General features: G+C 35.8%; 1 protein-coding gene across 1 annotated transcript in view; it reads left to right on the plus strand.

Annotated features, from left to right (window-relative positions):
• The first annotated feature begins 1,429 nt into the window (after window positions 1-1,429).
• The window catches only part of popdc1 (popeye domain cAMP effector 1), a 14,217-nt gene continuing 4,876 nt past the window's right edge, over window positions 1,430-10,770 (plus strand). Inside the window, 6 exon segments of the mRNA XM_071582287.1 lie at window positions 1,430-1,565; window positions 2,019-2,241; window positions 3,835-3,959; window positions 5,803-6,013; window positions 7,358-7,575; window positions 8,217-8,358. Coding sequence (XP_071438388.1) covers window positions 2,034-2,241; window positions 3,835-3,959; window positions 5,803-6,013; window positions 7,358-7,575; window positions 8,217-8,358 — 904 coding nt within the window. The 5' untranslated portion in view covers window positions 1,430-1,565; window positions 2,019-2,033.

Genomic DNA, 10,770 nt, shown 5'->3' on the forward strand with positions numbered 1-10,770 from the left:
CAGCATTGGGTTGTATTTAACCCAGCATTTTTTAGAGTGTAGCTACTGAATCACGCTCTCACATAAAGACATGAAGATAGTTTCATCTCGCCTATATGAAATAGAATACTGTCAACCTGAAACGTTACCCATATGTGTGTAGTTTGTGTGCTTTAGGCTACACAAGAACTAATTGTTCACATATAATTTTGAAAAATCAATCAACCCATAGAGTCACAGGATCAAAATGAAGGGGCATGGCAATCATTTCAGAAGTGAGGGGGACATTATAAGACCTGTTTTTCTGACAGGCTGTTACATTTTCTCTCCTCTTTTGTCAAGATTGTATTTTTGAATATTTGTATTGTCCTATGCTTATTTATGTTTTGAGTAAACAGAAACCAGTGTTTTTCCAACCATGCAGCTCTCATTTGGCAAAGCTGTGAGTGTGATACACGAGTAGGCCTAAGTACAACCTTATTTACAATCAAAACTTGAACCAGTGCACAATATAGGCTATCCCTCCAGACTTCCCATCTAAGAGCCTCAACACTGACTTTTAGTTTCAGCATTTACACATAGGCTATACACTCTAAAAAATGCTGGGTTAAATATAACCCAGCGCTGCACTGTAAAAAATGGTTGTGATTTTAACAGTAAAAGACTGTAAAAATGCTACAGTAAAATCCTGTTAACTGGTTAACAGTAAGTTTCCATACTATATTCGGTGAATAAATGTAATTATATTTAATGTGATTCTACAGTAAAATACTGTTAAAAATATGGTTTTTGAAAGTGAAAAAGAAAAGGTGATTGTATAATTTACAGTGAAAAAACTTAAATTGACACTCCCAGAATGCCCTTCATGACACTTCATATTTCATGTTTTTTTCTCATTTGGCAAAGCTGTGAGTGTGATACACGAGTAGGCCTAAGTACAACCTTATTTACAATCAAAACTTAAACCAGTGCACAATATAGGCTATCCCTCCAGACTTCCCATCTAAGAGCCTCAACACTGACTTTTAGTTTCAGCATTTACACATAGGCTATACACTCTAAAAAATGCTGGGATAAATATAACCCAGCGCTGCACTGTAAAAAATGGTTGTGATTTTAACAGTAAAAGACTGTAAAAATGCTACAGTAAAATCCTGTTAACTGGTTAACAGTAAGTTTCCATACTATATTCGGTGAATAAATGTAATTATATTTAATGTGATTCTACAGTAAAATACTGTTAAAAATATGGTTTTTGAAAGTGAAAAAGAAAAGGTGGATGAAAATTGATCTAAGGGCGCTCTTGCTTAATTTATTTTTATTACAATTAAGGGTGGTTAGTGTACCTCCGTGTCAACAAAACAAACAGACGCCTTATGATCATGCATGTCTCCCTCTAGTGGAGGAGTCGCTTAAGTAGACAGAGGAGTGGCCGATTGGTTTGTGCCCTTTTTAAGTCAATGCCTGTCATCTGGCTGGAATGCGCTCCTCACACACTGCAGCTCTCAGCTCGGCTATAGCAGTCTTATCTTCTGTCTTAACATTCCTCCAGACCGCGCACATTAGAGCTTACATCGACAGCACCGGTAAGTAGACAGTGTTTTAATTAATAGACCGTAATAAAGTATTTTTAAATAACCTTTTTTAATTAAGCATTATGCAATATTAACACGAAGCACAAGAGATAAATCATACTGTTGTGCTATGGAAAGTTTATTGGAGGTAATTTGTGGCTTGCAAATGTCCCCGAAAGTGTTTTGCGCATTTTCTGTTTCTGACTTCTGACAGTAAGATATGTTTACGTTGTGCTGACTGACATTCAGCCTACAGCATTTATATCCAGGTAGACTATTCATGTAAAAGAAATGCTTGAAATTCAGATTTATTAGAACTGAATCAATCATTTGACACGAAACGTAGGCTACACCCTTGAAATAAAGGCAGCGTCTGTTCTGTAAAGAACCATTCGTGCGTCTGCTTTGCTTTGTTTATGAATGTAGCGCTTCTAGCAGTTTACTTTCTGGCCATCTCCCCATCAGCTTGAAAACTTCAGAATGTCTGACTCCTTAAACTACACAACATCTCCACTGCCCTCCAGTGTTCCATCAGTCGCTGGAGACTCAAACGCCACATTATGCCAGGACTGGGAGCAGTCCCATCACCTGCTGTTCCACCTGGCCAACCTGAGCCTTGGTCTAGGTTTCCTCATCCCCTCCACAATAGCGCTTCATATGATCTTCCTCAGACTGCTGCTGATGACAGGTACAGAGCGCCCTGTTATGGTGGTCAACAGAATAGCGACGCGCATGCATTTGTTTGGCTGACAATGAATGCAAGTTAAAACGTAGGCTAGTTATCTTAACATCATGAAGATTAAAATGGTCGTACACATCTACTGAAACAATTGAAATAATCGGCCTATAAGAAGTTTAGAAGGTATGATTGAACTTCATGCATTGTAGTTTTAATTCCATAAAGTTTGTTGCAGTCAATTCCTTTTCAATTGTTGAGCTGAGATATTAACATATTAATGTGCTTCTTTAAATGTAGGCTACTTCAAAAAAAAAAAAAAGTAAGGCCTAATATAAGATGAGGTATTAAAACCTAATACCTTTTTGGTAATTGAAATAACATTGAAATAAAATATTAATATTGTATTATAAAACTTTAATGAAAATCAGAAATGTCTTGGCAACTAGATGAAATAAAAAAGTTGATTTTGGTGTGCTATTAATTAAAACTACAACTGAAAGAAAAAAATAAAGATATAAAACAAATAAAAGAATGTAGCAAAATTACTAAAAACTTAAAATCTGAAGATATAAAATGAAAGCTATTATGTATCAAATATATCAAAATATGAATACATACTATAATAATTGATAAATAATACTAAAATAACACTAATGAATATCTATGATTTGAACAAATTTAACTATTTTAATGTTTCTAAGTATTTTGCAAACTCGAGTAACAAATTAACAAAAGCATTCAAATACCAGAATGACAAAAGTGTCTGAAATTGCCTACCACTGAGCTGCTAGATTAGATTTTTTATTAATATTATTATTGTTTTAATCACATTAAAAAGATAATAATAAAAGTAGTGACAAGTATGGTCTATATAATATAATAAGGAAGTCTGCGCAGAATATTTTGAAAGTCTAAAGGGGTGTCACAATACAAAATAAGATTGTTTTTATGCACAATTCAAAGATTTAATCTGGATTAAGATTAGTGCTGTCAAACGATTAATCGCATCCAAAATAAAAGTTTTTGTTTGCATAATATATGTGTGTGTGTTCTGTGTATATTTAGTATGTATATATATAAATACACACACATACAGTATATATTTTGAAAATATTATTATATTCATATAATTTAGATTATACATAAATATATTTAATATATAAAAATACAAATTTTCTGAAATATATACATGCATGTGTGTGTATTTATGTATACATAATAAATATACACAGTACACATACTATATTATGTAAACAAAACTTTTATTTTGGATGCGTTTGACAGCACTAATTAAGATTCATAGGATTCATATAAAAACTACTTTAATCGCTTTTTATGTAGGGGGACTGATAGCCTCGTGGTTAGTGCGCAAATATATAATGCAACTAGCGGCGACCCGAGTTCGATTCCCGTCTCGATGTCCTTTGCTGAACCTACCTTTCTCTCCACCCAATGCTTTCCTGTTTGCCCTCTTCTGCTCTATCCAATCAAGGCATGAAATGCCCATAAATGTAACGTAAAACATTTTTTTTCATGTTGTATTGATTCATAACATTGCTCAGCTTTGTTGGATTTGAAATGCTTATCTTTATTGGATTTCAGGGTGCTGTTTGTTTATAGCATGGGCCACATTATATAGATGCACATTGGATGTGATGGTGTGGAATGTGGTTTTCCTTCTGGTGAACTTCATGCATTTCTTCTTCCTGCTTTATAAACGCAGACCGGTGAGTACAGCCACCAAAGAGCAAGCTACATATTATTGATAAGAGTGTTTGTATGTCCATTGCTGAGAGATGCTTAAACTGCATCCAGGTAAACAGAAGTCAAATACCATGATTTTTTTATTATTGATAAAAGAGCTTTTGCTGTTATCATCTTTCTCTCTCTTTAGTCAGGTTTCCATCCAAGGATTTTTTTGTTGCGAAAAAATATTTAACGCTTCAAAAGTTTTACCGATATAGCTGATGGAAATGCCATTTATGGATAACATTTCTCATGTGTGGACACAATCTTTTTCCATTTAACTTTAGCGCATAAATTCTATATTGATACTTCAAATGTCGCAAAAATTGGTTTGGAAACACTTTTTGTCGAGAAAAGGGGCTTTAACGCAAATAAATGTGGAGTCACATGACAGAATTTGCCTATAGGCAGCATTCGTGTTCGTGGTGTTGCTCACGTTAAAGCACCGTTTCTCTGTAGTTCAAAAGCACATTAAATCACATTCATATTATTGTTTCTAAAATAATTTTATGTATGGTAAGAAAAAGACGAGTTTCCTCTCAAACATACATATCTTAATTTAATGTTGCTTTATACGTTGCAAGTTAAAAATGATTCATTTTGTTCTGAAGATGAAAGTTGTCGAGTTAGTAATGCATAACTGCGTGCATGAAGCACAGGCACAATCACTTTATTTTTTTTCCCCTTATAAAAGTGGAAACATCTTACAATACTCGTTCATTTGTGGTCATATGAAAAAAACATTATTCGAAACTATTCTAATTATTTATTTTATTTGTGTACATCCACAATAAAAACAAACACTGTGCTTTTGTAAAATAAAGGAAACAAACAGGATGCCGCTTTTTCAAGAGCACATCACAAAAATTATTTTTCTTTTGTTTTGTTAATTTATTATTTAGAAAAATATATTTTGCATATAGGCCTATTTATTTCTTTTATAGATAGCTTTATTATGTTTTTCTCCATTCGCAGAAGCCCAGCAGGTGCGTTACCATGTGAATCCTCACGTTCTGTTATTTATGCTGCTTTTTGCGTGTATAAAATTAATCCCTGGAAAACAAATGAAGGTATTTTTAATGGGTCACTGCCACATATCAATTGAAATTTAATTTAATTGTAATTTATCATAATCTTGTCGGTTAACAGTTACATAATGGCTTAACGACCGTAGGTTAGAAGAAATAAAATAACCGAAATGAACATTCCTATTTCCAATACAGTCTAATAAAAATAAAAAATACAACTGCACCTGCTTATGAATATTGCTTGATGATCAAGTATGTTGATGTTATAGACTAAATAGTCTATAACAAAGTACAAAAAAACTCATGAAACTTGTTAATAAAAATTATTTTATATAGGCTTATACAATTTAATAATAGGCTATATAATAAAGTTTTTTGTTTCAAATGGATGATAGAACAGGCTACTAGCCTATATAATTTGCGCAATAGGTGAAATTATGTATGAAAACAGCTCAAGGCAATTCTTTTTTTGTGATACACCAAAACTTAAGCGACAATTCGTTTTTTCAGGGATGACGTCATCATGCACAGCATTTTATCGGTAAAAGGCCAGTTGGATGGAAACAGGCTGGACACAGCTAATTGTTTTTTTTACGCATATTCTCTTTGTCCATAACAAAACAGGCAAAAACTGGATGGAAACTTGGCTTTTATGTCTTCATGAGTGGGAATTGTAGTTTCTGTACAGTGGCTAGTAGTGATGGTCACGTTGCCTTTGAATTAATTCTGATTCAGAATTCACTTTCCTATTGTGCTAAATTCAATATTCCTTTTTGGTTATGTTGTTTAATTCCAGATTAAGATTGACAGGGAGCTAAAATCATTGTTCAAGCGCATGTTCGAGCCCCTGCATGTACGTGAAGCTCTGTTTCAGAGGCTCACCGGCCAGTTCTGCACCATCCAAACCTTAAAGAAGGGCCAGGCCTATGCAGCAGAAGATAAGACCTCTGTTGATGAGCGCCTCAGCATTCTTCTCAAAGGAAAGTAGGTGCTTCACTTCACTAAAAGTCCATATTTACTTTCTAGCTCTCCTGTCATATGTGCAAAACATATTAAACATGTTTTTTTTACTATACTCTTTACATATTTATAATAATGTGACACTTTATTTTAAAGGGGTCATTGGATGCTACATTCACTTTTACAAGTTGTTTGAAATTAAATGTGTGACCCTATAATGATAAAAATCCACCCAGTGTTTTTTTTTAATTCTACTAAAATCTTTACCCCTTTCTTAAATCGAGCCGATCTCAGATGCCTGTCTGTGTGACGTCACAGAAACAAGCCCCGCCCAAGATCGTTTTATTGACAGTAGCGTTTCAGCACAGACTGAACTGGTGTCTTACCTTAAACCCACCCTGAGTGAGCTGTCATCAGTCTGTCATTGTTTCACCGCCGGAGCAGATGTAGACAAGAATGACTCCTAAGCGATTGAGATGTTCTGTTGTTGGATGTAATAACGAACATGGAAGTAGTCATTTACTCTTGACATCTGAGCCGCTGAAGATGCAGTGGATTACGTTTGTTTTTGAAGGGGATGTGCCCCCGATCTACATAAATGCGTCTATGTTCACGCGAATCATTCGTGATCCAGCTTCACCTACAGAAGAAGTGAGTATAAGGTTTTTTAATGAATCTTTGCAAATCGCCTTTCCTAATAATGTGCTTATTAGCAAGTTTCATGATGATTGCGGCTTAAGTAAACAGTCCCTCAGAGAGCAGCTCAGAAGAGAGGGGCGGGGTCAGCAGAGCTCATTAACATTTAAAGGAAAATGCTACAAAACAGCTTGCTCTGAAAAGAGCTGTTTTTGACAGGGTAAAAGTGTTTTTTACACTATCATTGAGGAATTGTAACCAAACTATGTTACAGACTTTCCATTAAAACCCTAAAGAATCATATCAACTTGTGGAAAATGGGCATCCAATGACCCCTTTAAGGTCCAATTCTCGCTATCAACAAACCAGTCACAATTTGCTGCTTATTAATAGTTAGTAAGGTAGTTGTTAAGTTTAGGTATTGGGTAGGATTTGGGATGTAGAATTTAGTCATGCAGAATTATTATAAGCAACTAGTGAATAGTGATAAGTGGTCCCTATACTTAAGTGTTACCAATATTAATAATATTTTACTTTGTCAAAAAGTGTCTGCTTTCTGTGCTGCTGTTCATTTGACAAATCAAACTTTAACTCTGGATTATAGGACAAGATAGGACAATCCTCCAGATTGCTGTATGTTGTGAAAAGAAAATAGTGCTTTAGCAGTTGTATGTTTGTTTGTTTGTTTGATTCGTATGAGGGGAGCCATCTCAAGAAAGACAATGTCAACTTCTGGTCATTTTGTGGAAGAGTAGACTAATATACAGCATTTACATTTATCTGTCACATGCACATGAATATACAGGTGACAATCACTGCTGAGGAAAACTGCAAGCTCCTATGCTGGTCTAGAGAGCGTCTGACTTACTTCCTGGAGTCCGAGTCTTTTCTGAACGAGGTGTTCAGGTACCTCATTGGCAAAGACATCACCAACAAGCTTTACTCTCTCAATGATCCAACCCTGAGTGACAAGGTAAGAACATAGCATGTTAATGAATATGACAATTTTAATGTTATTTGGTCTTAGCTGAGTAGATCTGCTACACACGCCACGGCTGCAACTGCAATAAATACACATACACTCTGCTGAGAGCATGTAAGACATCCTGCGGCTTGAATAGGCATACATAAATCCCTTAGCAGATATAGACAAGCGGTGCTGGGGGAGGTGGAGTGTCTCAACAGATCATTTAAATGTTGAGCAAGCAATCTAACTGGATGCAGAATCTGGCCAGTCAGGACAGGACATATTTCAGCCGGGATTTATAAACTACCTAAATTGTCTGGGTTTTGGCTATGTTTTCTTATTGTTTTCATACTTGCTGAATGTAAAGACTGAAAAGCTATTTGAGCAATATCATGCAGGTATTGTACATAGTTGCTCAATCATGGTGTGCAAGTACGTATGAGGGCTATAGAGAGCATGTCAAAAGGAAATCAAAGCCAAAACCTGTACATTTTAGGCAATTTAGAAATCTCAGTCAGGACTAGATATGCTTGTAGAACAAAATATAATTTATGCCTACATATATATATATATATATATGTGTGTGTGTCTTTACGAAGCTAAATTCAGAATTATTTATAACTAAATTTATGGTGGTTGAACCATAGGCTGTAAAGAAAATGGACCGTCAGCCAAGTCTATGTTCTCAGCTGTCTATGATGCAGATGAGGAACAGCATGGCTAGCACCAGTGACACAGACGATGTGCTCAACCAGATCCTGAGAAGCGGGTCAACTGGGGCATCACTCCGTAAGTCTATAGACTTTTCTTGAGCTACAGTATCTTTCACTAATCAGTCAGTGCTCAGCTGTATTTCAAGCACTAACCACAATTTACACAATAGGCCATGCATGATCCGATATTAGACTCCACAAATGCTAAATTAAACCAAAACACATTCTCTATCACTCCTAACTTTATTTAAAATGTCAAGACATGTCTAATCTCCACTCTGAACTCCATCTGTTCCAATGTGAGTTGCTAATAGGGTACTAAATTTGTGGTATTGCACAATATATTGGTGTGATTTCAAACTATTAATATCGGGCGTGATGTTCTCTCCTCCTGTTCCTTCTCTAGCTGTGACCTCAGATCTGGCCTGATGGGGTGTAAGATGGTTCCTTTTTTCTCACTATTTTTCTCTTCTTCAACCCCAACAAAAATCGTCATTTTGAATATAACCAGAAAGTAGATTAACTCCCTCCTTGTGGTCAAAACAAGTGACTTCTGATAACCAGACCTGTTATGAAGTTAACCTTTAACATCCAAAAAACTGCATTTGATGAGTTTGTCCATAACTTTCATTCCATAAAACGTCGTCACACAATGTTCAACTAAATTCATCAGCTCAATATACAGTATGAGCACTACACTGTATATGTTATGTACACTGATCAGCCAAAACATTAAAACTGCCTGCCTAACATCAGGTAGGTCACCCTCATGCTGCCAAAACAGCTCAGATGCATCAAGGCATGGACTCCACAAGACCTCTAAATCTGTCCTGTGGTACTTAATGGATCTGGCACATTAGCCAGATCCTTTAAGTCCTGCCAGTTGCAAGGTTAGGCCACCTTGCTGGGTTTGTTGGTCTAGCACATCCCACAAGTAGTTTTTCTACTGTCTGTCCAGACAGTTCTAAGAATGGTAAGGAATTGTTACATTCCTAATATTTCGACTTGACCTTGGTTTGGCATGTTTACAAACCTTTCTCGGCCTGGAAGTCCAACATAACAGTGGAAACTAATCCTGTATTTTCTAATAATATTAACATGTATATTGAAAATAGCAGAGGACCTAGGACAGATCCTTGTGGCACTCCATATTTTACTGGTGATAATTGAGAAGACTCCCCATTTAAATGAACAAAGTGGTAGCGATCGGACAGGTAGGATCTAAACCATCTTAAAGCCTGCCCTTGAATACCTGTATAGTTTTGTAATCGATTTATGAGTATGTCATGATCTATAGTGTCGAACGCAGCACTAAGATCAAGTAAAACTAGCAATGAGATGAAGCATTGGTCTGACGCAAGAAGCAAGTAATTTGTAATTTTAATAAGTGCAGTTCCTGTGCTATGGTGGGGCCTGAAACCTGAGATTCTTCATAGAGATAATTTTTTGCAGGAAGGAGCACAACTGAGCAGACACAAATTTTTCTAAACTTTTAGACACAAACAGAAGATTTGAAATGGGTCTGTAATTTGCCAGTTCACTAGGATCTAGTTGTGGTTTCTTAATAAGAGGCTTAATAACCGCCAGCTTGAATGGTTTTGGAAAGTGACCTAAAGACAACGACAAATTAATAATATTGAGAAGCGGTCCTTCTGCTACAGGTAACAACTCTTTTAGTAATTTAGTGGGTACAGGATCTAACAGGCATGTTGTTGGTTGAGATGCAGTGATACGTTTATTTAGCTCTTCCTGTCCTATAGTTGTAAAGCACTGCAGTTTATCTTTTGGTGCGATGAATGAAGCTGAAATATTAGACGCTGTAGAAACTAAATTTGTTATTGTATTTCTGATGTTATCTATTTTATCAGTGAATAAATTCATAAAGTCATTACTATTAAACTATGAGGGAAAATTTAGATCGGGTGGCATCTGGTTATTTGTTAATCTAGCCACTGTGCTAAATAAAAACCTTGGATTGTTTTGGTTATTTTCTATGAGTTTGTGGATATGCTCGGCCCTGGCAGCTTTTAGAGCCTGTCTATAGCTGGACATACAGTTTTTCCACGCATTTCTAAAAAAACTTCCAAGTTAGTTTTTCTCCATTTGCGCTCAAGACTACGAGTTTCTTTCTTGAGAGAATGGGTATTACTGTTGTACCATGGCGCAGTATGTTTTTCTCTAACCTTTTTCAATTTGATGGGGGCAACAGCTTCAATGTATTAGAGAAGATAGTGGACATGTTGCTAGTCATTTCGTCTAGTTCATGTGTAGTTGAGATAAATCAGGCAGGTTATTTGTGAATCTCTCTTTGGTGGCTGGAACAATAGTTCTGCCCGGACGATAACGCGGAGCCATATAGTTAATATCAGTAATACGCAGAATGCACAATACAAGGAAATGGTCAGTATCATCATCACTTTGAGGTACGATATCTATATCAGTAAGATCAATTCCATGCGATATAATTAAATCTAGCGTATGATTAAAA

The sequence above is a fragment of the Sinocyclocheilus grahami genome, unplaced genomic scaffold (genome assembly GCF_001515645.1).
Source record: "Sinocyclocheilus grahami isolate Dianchi unplaced genomic scaffold, SAMN03320097.WGS_v1.1 scaffold431.1, whole genome shotgun sequence".
Lineage (NCBI taxonomy): Eukaryota > Metazoa > Chordata > Actinopteri > Cypriniformes > Cyprinidae > Sinocyclocheilus > Sinocyclocheilus grahami.